The sequence below is a fragment of the Haemorhous mexicanus genome, chromosome 10 (assembly GCF_027477595.1).
Source record: "Haemorhous mexicanus isolate bHaeMex1 chromosome 10, bHaeMex1.pri, whole genome shotgun sequence".
Taxonomy (NCBI): domain Eukaryota; kingdom Metazoa; phylum Chordata; class Aves; order Passeriformes; family Fringillidae; genus Haemorhous; species Haemorhous mexicanus.
This window is the reverse complement of record NC_082350.1, coordinates 14298134-14312921: the sequence shown is the minus strand read 5'-3', so window position 1 is coordinate 14312921 and position 14788 is coordinate 14298134. Positions and strand designations below refer to the sequence as shown.

The following is a 14788-nucleotide window of genomic DNA, read 5'->3' as shown; positions in this document are numbered from 1 at the left end:
CGGCCGCGCCCCCCGGTGCCTCGGCCGGGCCTTGAGCGCGTTTGGGGCCGCGGCAGCCGCGTCCCGGAGAGGGGCCGGACCGGGCCGGGCCGGCGGGACCTGCAGCGGACCTGCGGCGAACCTCCGGCCTCGCCCTCTCCCTGCAAACCTCACCAAAACTCGCGGGGACACCAGCCGTGCCCCCGAATTGGATCAAACCACCGGGATTTCTGAGGATTAGCCGTGGCAGCGAGCCTCCTGAGCCCTGTCCGCCCCCTCCCTCCCCATCTCGGTGCCCACCGCTGCTCTTTCTGCGGTAATTTCACTGATTTTCAGCCCGGGCCTGGTTTCCAGCAGGCCCCGAAGCTGCCGCGGTGGCGGCCCAGCCTTCGGCAGAGATGCAAACCACCCCTAACAATTAGATACCGTTTCTCAGCTTCAATAAAAAGGGACCGGGAGATGTTTTTTGTGCCTTGGGTTAGTTTTTTCCAAGACAAATATGATTGAAGTTTAATTTCCATACCAAAGTCTCGTTCTTGAGATGTTTTCACTCGGTATTGAGTTTATTGGTGGTTCCCTGTGCTTAGTCCAGCATCACCAGCTACTTAATTACCAAAAAATGTATTTTTAACTGTGCGGCTGTACTACCTGTAGAGCCAAGGATTGTTTTGGAAACATGTCACATAACATGTGACGGTCATAACATCACCTGTGACTTGAAGTTATATTATTGTTTGAAGTTATTTCATATAGCTCATTTGAAACAATATACACCATATGAGTACCTTAATTTTTACCCGTTTCAGAAAAAACAGTTAAAGATGCATTAAAGAAGAGAAATTGACATTTTCTTTAAATGTCTCCTGCCTTGGTAGTTTACTTATAATGTTTTTCCTTATTTAAAAGCATCTTGGGTGGCTGAAGGTCAAGCTATTTATCTCTGTGTGAGGGACTGCAAGGGGAGAAGATGAGTTCCTTTGGACTGTATTTTCCTGTTGAAATACATGGAGTCAGCATGTCTTACAAAATAATTGAGCAACTAAAACAGAGGTGCTATCTTGTGTTGCAGAGCTAAGGAAGAATAGTTTTGCTTTTGGTAAAGTGTGCTAGTTGAAAACATGTTGGCCACCAAGCTGTCCCGCCCTCTCTTGAACTTCTCTGTGAAAGCCCTGAATATCAAGGACCCAGGGAATGGCTTCAGGTAAGTAACTTGGTGGAAAAGAAGAAAGAGTGACATCTTGAGTAAAGCACACGTCTAAGACTCACTTGATTTCAGTGGGACAGTTTATTTGCAGAGTCACAAGGTGATTGAGGTTGGAAGTGACTTCTGAAGGTCATGTGGTCCAACCGCCCTGCTAAAGCAGGGCCTCTCTGAGCTGGTTGGCCAGAGCTGTGTCCAGGTGGATTTTGAATATCTCTAAGAATGGATACTCTAGAACCTGCCTGGACAACCTGTGCCAGGGCTCAGTCATTGAGCTGAGCACAGCAGAGATGGACTCAATATGCAAGGAGGGGTTGGCAACATGTTGGATTTTTTTTTTTTTTTTTTACATTGTAGTTAAAAAGTACATTAATTCAGTATCCATCAAGAGGTCTTTTTTGGAATATCAGCAAGTAGGCCTTGCTTCAGTGCAAGAAACTGTCATATTTCTGTGACTTCCTGTGATTTAAGAGGCAGCGAATCCCATGAACTCAGAAAGTTGAGAGGGAGGGTTTAACTGAGAAATGGAGGTGGGCTGAGTAATTAAGCTGATTCTTTTCTGCAAATGAACAGAAAATTGTCTATCTAATTCTAATTTCTAGCTCTGAAAAAAACCCAACATTTATATTGCTGTATGATTGGAACCTCTTAGTCCAAATTCAGAACAAGTTGAGTGCTTTCCCTGGCTTTGTTTTAGAGCAGGGTTCCCAAACAGCAGTGTATGTACCACTGATTGTACATAGGCCATGTAGAAGGGGCTCATGGCCTGTTAAACAAGAACTGCCACCTCCAGTGTTGCTCTACTGCTGCTGATAGTGGTGTCCAGCATCATCACGGTCAAGGGTGGCTCTGGTAACAGGGTGTTGGAGATAGCTAGGCTGTTAAGAGATTTCCTGTGCAAACAGACATAGGTCTTTTATCTCCTGTTTGCTCCACATACACCAGAGTTCACCTGCAGGAATCTGCTGTGGCCTTAAAAATACAAATTAATGTTTTATTAACTTGAGGAAAGAATTTTCAGCATATTCTTGGGTTTTTTTTTTTTCTTCTGTCTTCTGTTTTGCTTACTGTGTATTTGTGCTTTGTGTGTCTTGTACTCAGGGCAAACCTGTGTAACATTTGCAAATCCCCACAAGTCGCTAAACCTGCAATGGAAATCCAGCTGTTCATTGAAAGGCAGTGCTGCCACTATACTAGTGTCTTAGTGCACTGAAGCAGCATTTTTGTACTTGACTCTTCAAGCTGATGATTCCTTTTTTTGGTGGAACTGAACAAAAGGCAGTGCATGATGACAAGCACAAATTCAATTTGAGGACCATCTGTGCATTCTGAAGTCTCTGTTGTGGTCTCTAGAATTCAATGATGCAGAATGACAAAAATGGCTTATGGTATATTAGTGTACCATGTGGGGGCTCACATCACTTCCTGGCTGTTCCTGCTGATGAATTTCCTGCTCAGCAACAGCCAGCATCTGTTCTTCTTTTGCCGTTGCCTTCAGGTCAAGATAGGCAGAATGTCAAGTAGGTATTCTCCACAGATTATTGTGAATTGAGTGCAACAAATCAGTGCTCTGCAGTGAAATAACAGGACCAAACATGACACTGAAAAATAAAAACCAAGTTTGTTCAGCTGTAAGAAATGCTATGAACATTTCTGGGCACTTTGAGACACACCAAGAATCTTAATGTTGAGGTAAAAGTTTCAATCCAGGATTGCAGGTCAGTGATGTTAACACACACTGCCTGGGGACTGACTTTGCAGCAATTAAGTTTGCTATAGCTATTTCAAGAGCTGATTTGGCTTGTGACACTCTAAGTTAGAAAAACAGCTAAACTGTTTCAGGAGGGTGAGTGAACACCATTGCCTGAATGTGTCATCTCCTTTCCCATCTGGTTCAAAGCTTCTGCCTTCACAGATCCCTTGATTTGCTGAGATATGGCTCAGAGGACAGAGCATCTGCAAGCTATTGTGCAGTGTAGCACAGGTCACTCTGCGAGAGCCTGTGATGTCTGAGCTGGAAATAATTGTGAATGATTATGCAAATTTGCTTAGAAACCAAAAATTAGCCTGGAAGAAAAGCTCTGGGAAGGATAGATGCTGTTGGAGGAGCCAGAGGGTAGATGAAGTACAGCAAGTCCAAGGGAAGGCCGAAAGCTCCCAGAGGGCAATGTGAGTGCCCAAAGCAAAAATGAAAAAGCTGATAAAGTCCTGAGAGGTGACTGACAAGGACAGAGCTTGGGGTCACTCTGATTTGTTGTTCAGGCCCAGTTTTGATGAATGATGGCAAGACTTAAGACAGAGTGATGCTACTGGGTAACATAGCTTTTCTAAATGGAATCTCATTTCCTGGAAGGCATTGTTGCTTTGCTCTGGTCTGTCTCTGTGAATATGTTTTGTCTTCTGGGAGTCACACATACTATGCGGATGAGCTTCAGATCTGCATGGCAGGTATTGCTCAAAGACAGTGTTTCTTAGCTTAAGCAGTTGCAAAAAGGGGATGTAAAATCTAAGTGTATTTAATGGGTAGACACTGCAGGGGAAGAAGTGTCATCCGGGATGAAATAAGGATGGAGCTGTGTGTGAAAGGAGTGAGACAAATCCAAGCAAATTCAGCCTCAGGCTGGGTGTCAGAGACAAAGCCACAGCAGAATTCCTTCATCAGACAAATTAATAACTTCCCATACCCCAACTTTGTGCTCATCTTAAGTGAGGGTGTTGTTGCTTTTGAAAATGCAAACACTGCACTGCCCATTTTGCGGGTGAAAGCAGCTCTGTGCCTCCAGACCAGGAGCTATTTTAGAATCCTTTGTAATACCCAGACAGCTTCTGCAGCTGGAAATAGCATCAAGGTCTTTGGAGAAACAAATGTGTCATACTGTAGGAAACACACAGGCTCAGACTAAGGAGAAGTATAGACTAGATTCTATCTTCCCAAATGACAATCTACATCATGTATCTAGGCAGTACTACATTCCTTTTCATGTGTATGTTGCTGCAGCAGGGTATGGATAAGATATTCCACGTCTGACTGTTCTGTTGGTTTGGGTTTTTTTAACAGGCCCGTGCAGAGATTTTCCTTCCCTCTCTTATCCCCATGTGGCAGCCGCTCTTATGCAAATGAAGTTGATCAGGTGAGTGTGACTGTGGCTTCCAGGAACTAGTTCTGCTGAGCAGGGGTTTTAAAATCCCTGAATCCTGGTGACCAAACTCATCTTTCCAGTTTGCCAGAAAGTCTCCAAGCTGGACCTCTCGAGCATACTCTGCATTCTTTCCTAGCACTGAGCTTCCATTGACGTAGCACGGCATGTGCTGCTAAGCATGGAAATAAACAATCATACGAGTGGGCTTTTTCTATTTTTGGAACTCACTCAGCAGATTAAATGTTCCACCTTAAAGACATGTAAATAAATCAGTGTGTCCTCGCCACTTCAGCTAGAGAGTGGCCTTTTTTAGCAGCCCTCTCCTTGAAGATACTGACTTGCCAGGAGCAGTGCCAGGCAAAAGGGAGGAGAGTGTTTTGTCATCTTGTCTGTCTTGTGCCACAGAACTCAGCACTGTAGCAGTGCTAGAATATGCACAACTTGCTCCATAACTCTGGAACACAGTTTCAGAGGAACTCAGATGTGATCCTTGCATCACTGCTGGGCTTCTAGTGTGAGAAGCCTTTGCTGCTTCCCCCCATCAGTCCTTGAATATGCTGGGGAAAGCCAAATTTATAGCTTGTTAAAAGAGATGAGTCGGAGAGAATTGCAGGCAATTATTATGTAATCACACCCACAGTAGCACCTTGGATGTGCAATTGTTGCTGTTGGGCTGTCTGATGCACCATTTTAGCTTGTTATTTAACTGCTTGTTATTTAACTGCTGCCTGTCTTTGGGTTAGAAAAAGGAATTTGGAGAGGGAATTTAAATTGTAAGTTGGAAAAATAGGAGGACCAAAAAAGCCCAACCAAAAAAGCCCAGCCGAAAAAGCCCATCACTTGCAAAAAAAGTGATGACCTACTGGTCCTAATTTCATATACTAACCCCACTTAAATCTTCTTAGTTCTTAGAACCCAGCCCAGAGGGCTTAGATGCTAGAGAGAGAAAGATAAGTGAGCAGTCAGTAAGACTAAACTATATCCTCTCTTCAGTCAAACTGTCTTCTTCATGCCCTATGGGCTACATGCACACAAGAGTGGACTCCTGCCTGCTTTGAACATATAGGAGCAGTTCCTGATGAAGGAAAAATGTCTTGGGAACTGTCTGGTATATTTTCAGTTTTCAAGATGGATGTGAACTGCCAGAGCATGGTGGTTTGCTTGGTCTGTTTGCCTTGGAAGCCTGTTGCCAGAGGTGCTGAACTCCTCCATGTTGGGAGGGCGGTGATCCTGCCTCACTGGAGTGAACTCAGTATGAAAATGTCATTTCTTGTGTTCAGGAGGCACTGGGTGGCAGGAAGCAGTGAGTGTAGAGAACATCCTTGGAACACACTGCTCCTGGCCAAGGATGTGACTTATTCTGTGTGGTGGAAATCACTGATATCAAATACTCAATTCCAGTGCATTTTGTTCTGGTTTGTTTTGCAGATTGGCAGCAGAGCTGTGCTTATAACAGGCTGTGACTCAGGATTTGGATTTGCCTTGGCCAAGCACCTGCATGACAAAGGTTTCATTATTTATGCTGGCTGCCTGCAAAAGGTAGGGAAAACAAAAACTGTTCTTCACCTGTGACATTGGCAGTGACACATAGCAACTCCATTCTTCCCTCTCCACTCTGCACAGCTTTCTGCCAAGGAGAGGGAGGGTGGTTGGTACCCCAAAGGGAAAGACACAGGTGCTTGAATTTCACAGAGCAGAACCAGGACTGAATAGTATCTGGAGAGGTTCTTATTTAAGTCACAACATTGTGGTCTGTTCCATGTCTGAAGAACTGGAATCCCAAATCTAATTTTATAGGCTTAATCATAAGCAAAGTTTGGTGTCAGGCTGTGGTCTGGACCTTTGGCCCTGCTCTCAGACTGTATATATTTATGCAGGGCTTATTTTGATTAATTTTGAAATACACCAAACCACCAGTGATTTTATAGCATGTGTTCTGAGCATATTTTCTATATTCATGAGCACAGCCATGCCATGGTGTGTATTGGGGTTCTGAAATAGTTGGGTGGGTGATGGAGTCCCGCTAGTGCAAATGAGAGAAGAATCAGGCCACAAACAGCTTGGTGACACAGCCTTGATATGCTCTGAAGGAGGTCTTGGTGTGGCAAAGCATTGATGGTCATGGAGATCAGGAGAGTGTTTTAGTCTCTCTCTCCTTGTGAAGGACTGCACTTTTTTTAGTTGCACGGCCATTTCCTACCAGAAACAAACTTACTCCTCAGGATATCCTGGGGTGGGTCAGTTAGTTTGATCTAACCTTTTAGCTCACTCATCACTATAAACATATCTTGAATAGCGATACTATTTAAAGAGAATTTGCCATGTATTCTTTAATGTTATCCGACTTTCTACTATTATTTTTTGCATTATTGCTAAGTTTTGCTTAGATTAGTAGTTTGTTTCTACTGCATTTTTTCAAAATAGGTGTCTGTCTCGATAGCTCTGTCTTGTGTCCCAGTGTTGGGTCAAAGATTTATTTGTTAACCTGGGCTCCCTCTACAGGCGTCACAGCAGAACAGGACACCTGGTACAAACTGCTGCCTTTTGAAAGGGCTCAAGACAGAGGGTAGATAAGTACTTTTTTGACAGATAATTAGCTTCTACTTAGCTTTTGTAACTGAAGATCAACATTAGAGACTATAAGAACACTACAAACTTAAAAAGCACTGTTTAGAGTAATAGCCTGCCTCTGTGGTTTTGAAGTCAAAAACATCAGAGTTGCAAAGTTACTTATGTGTTTCATTTCTTCTGTCTGAGCTGCTAAAAAGCCACAATTTCAGTGGACATACCTAACAGTTACTGAAACCTCCCTTCTATTTTTGTTGTCTTCAGTACTTTTTCTACTGAATGCATGTTCATGGAAAATCTTGGCCTCTGACAATTTCAGCATAAACTGACATGCAGCAGCATGCCAGAAGTCTTTTAGACTTTGATCAATATTTACTTCCTCACAGAAAAATCAGCAGAAAGCCTTACAGTATCACTCTGTAATTAAATATTGCTTCTTTAGCTGAACTCACACACCATCTTCCAAAATCTGTGTGGCCATGCCAAGAATGGTAACAGCAGTTGTCATCAGAAAACACTGGCAAATGCCAAAGCTCTTTAGTTAGCTGAGTGGCCTCCCATGTGTCTTCAGGCCATTATACTTTCTGTAGAACAAAAACACCTCCAGGAGACTGAGCTGATTTTTCACTGTATTACAGGCTTCTCTAGCAAAATCATAAGCAGAATTCTGATCAGAGTATAATTATTGGTGGTGATAATTTTAGCAGCAGAAAAAGCTTGATGTTTTTAGATGCTAGATAAAACTAGATAAAAAACAAACATAATCTTTGGCTTGGATATATTTGACCTAGCCCTGACATAGAGGAAATGACTCTGAAACTTCAGTGTCACTTCCATGGGTTTGTTTTTCACAGCACACCTGCACATCAGGAGCAGAGTGCTGCTTGGGGAGCCACTGTGTCCTCAGGGAATGCACAGTTCTTAGGAATGCCATGTCCTTACTGCAGATCAAGAGTGCAGGAGCTTGTACTGAGCAGGGGGTGCTTGTTGGGTGCCTTGCTGCAGCAGATCCACCTCTGACTGCTTTCTTGGTGGTTAAAGCAGTTTGTACCAGCTGACTTGGTACAGGATTCATGGTCAGATGAAGATGCTTGAGGAATGGTGTTCCGCAGGACCAGTCCTGTCTGCTCCCCTTCTTCCTAGGGCTGCAGGACTGTCCTGAATATTCTGTGACTGCCCTGTGCTCTCTTTTGCTTGATTTGATAGTAGGTGTTTGGTATTCTGCACAGCTCTTCAGCCAGATTGAAACCAGCACTTTCTTCCCCTCTAGGACAAGGGAGAGGGTGGCTCCAAGGAGCTGGATGCCATGAAGAGTGACCGAATGAGAACTGTCCAGCTCAATGTCTGTGACAGCAAAGAAATGGACCGGGCAGTGGAGCATGTGCAGAGCAGCCTCGAGGACCCAGAGAAAGGTGGGTGTTTGCAATGGGCTCTGAGACAGCAGAGGGACAGGAGCTTCCTTGGTTGGGCTCTGAGAGCATTGTCAGGGCGTATTTCAAAAGCTGAGCATGTGATTGAAGGACACAAATCTTTGAGGAGCAGCAGGGCAGAGCAAATGGCCTGTTTGAATATTGTACCATGTCAGAAAGGAGCTTCCCACTTCATACATTATCTATGAAGAAAACTGCTTTGTTCTCCACTAGCTCCTGTAGGGACATTGGCAAAAACCAGAGTGGTGTTCAAGGCTCTGGGATTAGTTCTTTGTTCCTGTGAACTGAAGTTTATTGTGACTCCCTTTCTGTCATAAAACCTGTGCCCAAAGATTGGGAATTACAAATGGAAATGTGTCCCCTACTCTTTCAAAAGGCAAAGGAAATTGAGAGGTTTTCCAAAGAATTTCCCATGAAGCCAGCTGGGTATCATTAATGCTTTTGTAGATACTACCATTTAGAGTTCAGGGAGTAGCTGTACTGACTTTCTTAGCCTGCCTACTTCATTCCACTGAGGTGAGCAGCAAATTCTGCTCCAGTACTGTGAAAATTGCCTTTGCTCATACATTTCTGAAACCTTTCCACCCTTTGAAGTACATTTTCCTCCTAAAGGATATCCACATTCAACAGAAGGTTGTTATAAGCAGAACAACCAGTAATGTTTTGGTTTGGATTTTGCAAACCGATTTCTTTTGATTTCTTTGTATTTAATTTTTACATATGGATCTTCTATATAAATTAAGTTTTCTAGCTCTGTATTCTCAAGCACAGGCCAGGATGAAGTTGCCTTTCCTGGGTAACACAGATCTGGACACAGTCAGTCAACAGTTAAAAGTGAGTTTTTCTAAATGACAGACAGAAGCCTTTCTCAGACTTTTCTCAGCATGTTTCCTGTACAATTAGAATATTATATGAAATTTGTTCATTTTATTCAAAATTCCATTTTAATCTTTTATTGCCAAATGAGTAGGTAGCTTCAGTTGTTCCCTTTTGGTTGCAGCAGAATAAAAGGGAGAGGCCATGGCATGCATGCTTACCCATGCCTACACTCTCCTTCCCAGCACTGCAGACAATCTAGTTCTTATGGTGACAGAAGGGATTTTACTTGGAAAGAATTACTCTTTTGTTTCTTACAGGGTCATTCCTATTCTTATTATTTGCATTATATATTTTGCTTCTTTTTAAAAATTATGATGGATAAAAAAAGAGTGGCAAGGAGAGCAGCTTAGACAAGGCTGAAGTTCTCTGCTGGCTCAGAACTTCCTGGGAAGCCTCATTCACAGTACTTTGTGGCTGCAGTGTTGGGTGGTACAGGCAGATCTCCATGGTGGTTCTATTTTCTCAGGAGACTGAAGTCCGCTCTGGACTCTCTTCTGTCTGGTCTTCACCATCACAAGTCATAATGAAAAGCTCTTGTGTGGTTTAATAACCTATTAGCACAACTAATGGTGCATGATTTTGTCTTGTAGGGCTCTGGGGGCTGGTTAACAATGCTGGGATCTCCACTTTTGGGGAAGTTGAATTCACCAGCATGGACACCTACATGGAGGTAGCTGAAGTGAACCTGTGGGGGACTGTGCGAACCACCAAGGCTTTCCTCCCGCTCATCCGGAGGTCTAAGGGTGAGTGGCAGAGCTCCTGACTGGCTCTCCTTGTAGCAGGTCCCCCATCCTGCCGCATCTTGTTGTGTTAGAGGCCAGAAAGTCTGTGGCACTTCTCTCTGCACCATTGACCCCTTCCTTCCCTCAGAGATACAGTGTGGTCCCCAGCAGACACACGGATTGCCTCACCTCTCTGAGTTACACAGCAAGACAACAGGCCTGAAAACCAGTTCTTTCTCTTTCCCATATGTGCTGCCTTCTCCTGCAACATCCCACGCAGGATCTAATCCATTATGTCTTCTTTTACCTGTTCAGAAACTGCAGCTCACAATAAATTACAGTGCCAGGAGCATTCCTCCCTGCTATATAAAGATCAGCTGTGGCAGGGTGGGCAGCAGCAGTGCAAAAAGCTTCTTGCAGGGAAATTGTTAATTTGCCCTGTTACTCTGGGAGCCTGTGATTTAGGAAGAAGGGGGGTTGTACAGCAAAGCATGCAGACCTGGAGCTTGCATGGGTCTCGGCATAAAGAGGCAAAAGCTTTCCTGTGCTAGGCCCTACTGCCTGACTAAATGAGAGTATTTTTCACTCTTGAGGCATCCACAAGCATTAACAATATTGCCCTGTGCTGCAGACCTGGGCTGGATGTGGCCTAGGCAGCCCTTCTTCCACCATGGAAGGTTATCCATTTCTGAGGTCAAAGTTTCTCTTTCTAACACAACTTAACAATGAGCCCTGGTATAAAGTGCAGAGAACTCCAACCTTTGCCTAGACTGCAGCATCCACAGCCTCTCACCAGCATTTTTCCCAGCCCAAATGGTTGCTTCTGTAAGGGAGAAAGGCCTCTGTTCCTGGAGCCATAACCAAGTTGTCACATGGAAGAGTGCAGTGGACTTCAGCTGCTCTGCCCATTGGTGGTACAGGAACAATTTATTCCATTTTGAGAAGCAGACACTCTGAGCCACCACTGGCCTTTGATTTGCAAATAAACAAGCTCAGCTTTGGTGCCAGAGCCTTTCCTTGTTCCTGCTTTTACTTGCCTGAGCTCAGTCCAAATTGCTGCTGAGCAATCCTATTTCCCCCCATGCAGGCTTTGTCCAGCCTCTCCTGTGTTCCCCGGAGCACTGAGCTTTGTGTGTCAGCATGTGCCTGTTCCCTTGGGTAGAATGAGCCAAGGAGCACAAACCTCCATTGCCATTGCCTAGGACCGCACTGCTCAGGCGGAGCCAAGAGTGGGTCTGCCAGGCAGCGGGCAGTGGGCAGGTGGGTGGGTGCACGTTGAGGAATGTGTTGGGTGGTGTGTGCCAGGTACCTGCTCTGGGCCAGGTACCATAGCTCAGCTGTGCTCTGCCCGGCTCTGCCTAGGTCGCGTGGTGAACATCAGCAGCATGATGGGGCGGATGGGCAGCCCCGCCCGCTCACCCTACTGCATCACCAAGTTCGGCGTGGAAGCCTTCTCCGACTGCCTGCGCTACGAGATGCAGCCCCAGGGCGTCATGGTCAGCATCGTGGAGCCCGGCAACTTCATCGCGGGCACCAACCTGTACAGCCCCGAGCGCATCAAAGCCATCGCCGACAAGATGTGGGACGAGCTCCCCGAGATCGTGCGCAAGGACTACGGCAGGAAGTACTTCGACGAGCAGGTCAGCAAGATGGAGTCGTACTGCAACAGCGGCTCCAGGGACACGTCGCCGGTCATCGAGAGCGTGGCGCACGCGCTCACCTCCACGACCCCCTACACCCGCTACCACCCCATGGATTACTACTGGTGGCTGCGCATGCAGATCATGACCCACATGCCCGCTGCCATCGCAGACCGGCTCTACGTCTACTGAGGCCTCACGCTCATAAGCTATCCAGGTGGGAAATTTGTTTTAAAGAGAGCTTTGTACACACTTCCCATTAGTCCTTTTTAAATTTTTCTAACCTCATTTCAGAGTACTGTATTTTAGCTCTAAAGGGTTCATTTAAATAGCTGATGTAACCTAAAAGGCAGTAATTTGCAAGGGATGTTTCATAGGCAGGAATATGTTATGTTTGTGCAGGGATAATAATTTTATTGCTATTTATTTCATGTAATCCTTTCTTTTTTCACCTCAAATATGAAGCTGTAATCATTATTTAAACTGCAATTGCTCTAAAGCTTTTTCAGAATAATTTCTGCTGATGGCCAAACACAATCTTCACAGTTCCTGCCTAGGATGCAGCCTCCACACCATAGAACAGAATCCCTCCATGCTCCAATGGCAAACCACTGCTTCCTCATGACAAAGAACGTCCAACTGACTTTTCCAGGCCTGGTCACAGCAGCCCAAGGCAGAGCAGAGACTTCTTTAACTTGGGGATCAGAACTCAAAATGCTCAAGGTGCTGAAACTGAGCAACTGACCCCATCCCTTTCTCTCTTAGAATTATACTGATGAAACCCTAGAGAAAAGGAACCAGTCTGCTTTTCTCGATTGCTGTCTTGCAAAGAGTCCAATGACCCAGGGACTCAGCCTTGCAGACTTTCACCACAGGAGTTCCTTACTCATATGAGCATTCCCATAACTGTGAGCAGCTTTACGCACAGGACTGCAGGTGTCAGGATTGGCCTGCAGTGACATTTCCCTTCTCTTCACAGTATCTGAACATGAACTCCAGAGTGAGCTTGGAGAGGAGCTTCCTTGAGCTCCATTGTGGAGCAGATGGAGCAGAGAGGGTTACAGGCACATCAGTGAATGCCCTTCTCTGCAGGGACCTCAGTTATAGCCAAGTATTTGTACAGCAGCTTGCACAGAAGGGCCTTAACCCTGACCAGGCCTCCAGTACTGCAGCACAGGTGATAACAATCATAACTTCCATTGAAGGAGTCACTGAGCTGAAATACATGCCACATGACATAGATTATCAGACCATCCATAACAATAATGTTAACTTTAGGAGCAGTCTCATTTCCATTATGGTTGTTTACATATCTGAGAAACATTTGTTTTGTACTTTAAGAAAAGAAAAGGAAAAAAAAAAAGAGCCTTTCATGAGGAATTCAGAAAGAGGAAATTTTTTTAAGCTTGAAAGTCAAAAGTAAAAAGTAATTAATGACCATTGTTAGTGAAGTTGAAAAGAAAAGATTTCATGTACTCTAGTAACATACTGTGACATGATCAAACTCCTTTGGCTTAATAAATGTACACATGAATGGTAACAAAATTCAGAGGCTCCCTCTCTTTATTTTTGAAATATATAAGGTGAAGGCTCTCATTCTGTAGTGGTGAGGTTCATGCCTTTACACACACACACGGTTCAGAGGCTCATTTGCAGTCTTGAGCCCTTCATGGCTGTACTGGGTATTGCAAGACTTGTGTAGGAGTACCAGCTGTGTCCTGCATCTCGTGATAGAGATGCCAGGACTCTGTGTATTCACAGCTCTTAAACCTGCATTTGGAGTGGACTCTTGCAGATTACAAAGGATTATTATGGATTATTCCTAAGGGATCAGGGAAGTAAACTGAGCTCTGAAGAGGGGAGGGTAGTAGCAGTGATTCAGCAGGGTAGCACACAACAGGTCATTGACAGATCCCAAATAAATTCCAGAGAGAGACTGGCTGGTTTCCAGACCTTTCTGATTTTCTCCAGAATCCCGGCAGTGGTAGCTATATCTTGAGTGCAGGGCATATTGCCTTGTTTTCCAATACAAGGACTCTTCTCTAGGACAAAACATGAGTATGAACTACCCAGCAGGCACCAGGACTGAACTGCAAAGCAGAACAAAACACATGGATAACACTGTCTGTCGCAGATGACGCAGCAGAGAGAGAAAAGCCTTTACAAGGGAAGTTCTTGTAGTCTAAAATTTAGCTTTTAAGATGCTAAGTAGCATAAAAAATTATGTAATTCCACCTGGGATGCTAGCTCCCAGTTTTACTGCTGGGTTTTAATACAAATCAGTGGAGTTAGATATGGAGGTGTCCTGGTTTAGGGCAAATTTGGGAGGAAACTTCCAAAGGGGTCCCCCTAGAAAGCAGATTCAAGCAGCCCCTTCCCCAATTGGTTCAGGGAAAGATTTCCTTGGAGAAAAGTGGAAAAAACCTGTTTATTTAACAAGCAAAGTATTCACAAACATTAAAAATGAATAATATTAAACAATAAAATCTCTCACTGTTCTGAAGAGATGGCAAATTCAGAAAGTCCTCCTCGTGGCAGGTAGCTTGGCTCACTCAGTCTCTTATCAATCCCTCCAGTGCTGCAATGCAGTGTCCCGGACCCCAGTGGGCTGCAGGTGTGAGCTCCCAGTGTTTTTCTGGGGTTTCAGTCCAGAGCAGGGCCAGTCAGTTCCAAGAAAAAGAAAAGCCACAGTCCAGGGAACTTCTCTGCCTCAGCTAGCTAAAAAAAACTATTTGAAAGCAAAGGAGAGCTCTCTCCCACTGTCCATGCTGCAGACAACAGTCTGTGAAAAGGAATGCTGAACACTTTTATCTTTATGTTTTTGAATACAACTGCCTCAGACATTGCACCGCTTTGCCTTCTTCCCTCTTTCACTCTCATATTAAGTTTTAAAGGTGCAAAACTTATTTCTGGGGTAAACAGACCAATGGGGATACAATTCAGCATCATAGTCACCCCAGGAGAGGAGGAAACTTTGAGTGCAGAGCCAAGTTATCTCAGTTTAGCTCTGAGAGCCCAGGAGCAAACGTAGCAAATGTTCAACATCACGGTGTTCATTCCCAGCCAGAGGGATAAAGCTGAGCAGGGATAACTGCACTCACACGTACATGGCATTTCTTCTGGAGGCTCCTGAACTCTCCCATGGGGTGGCCTCAGGGAGCTCTGGAGCTGTGCCACTGCACTAGGGCTGAAGGAGATGTGACAGTCACGCTGCCCTGCAGTGCAAGTC

The 14788-nt window shown here is 44.8% G+C and overlaps 1 protein-coding gene across 5 annotated transcripts in view; it reads left to right on the top strand.

Moving 5' to 3' along the window:
• The window catches only part of BDH1 (3-hydroxybutyrate dehydrogenase 1), a 56540-nt gene that overhangs the window by 280 nt on the left and 41472 nt on the right, over positions 1–14788 (top strand). For 3 of the 5 annotated variants that reach the window (XR_009487666.1, XM_059855429.1, XM_059855430.1), the window contains exons 2-7: positions 1049–1180; positions 4239–4311; positions 5749–5859; positions 8159–8300; positions 9788–9940; positions 11282–11776. Coding sequence is in view for 4 of the 5 variants with exons in the window: in XM_059855429.1 (XP_059711412.1) it covers positions 1098–1180; positions 4239–4311; positions 5749–5859; positions 8159–8300; positions 9788–9940; positions 11282–11751 (1032 nt within the window). In the remaining variant the exon portion in view is untranslated. Of the gene's footprint in view, positions 1–1048; positions 1181–4238; positions 4312–5748; positions 5860–8158; positions 8301–9787; positions 9941–11281; positions 13105–14788 lie in introns of those variants that run through there. The other 2 variants (XM_059855428.1, XM_059855426.1) reach the window with 2 other exon arrangements.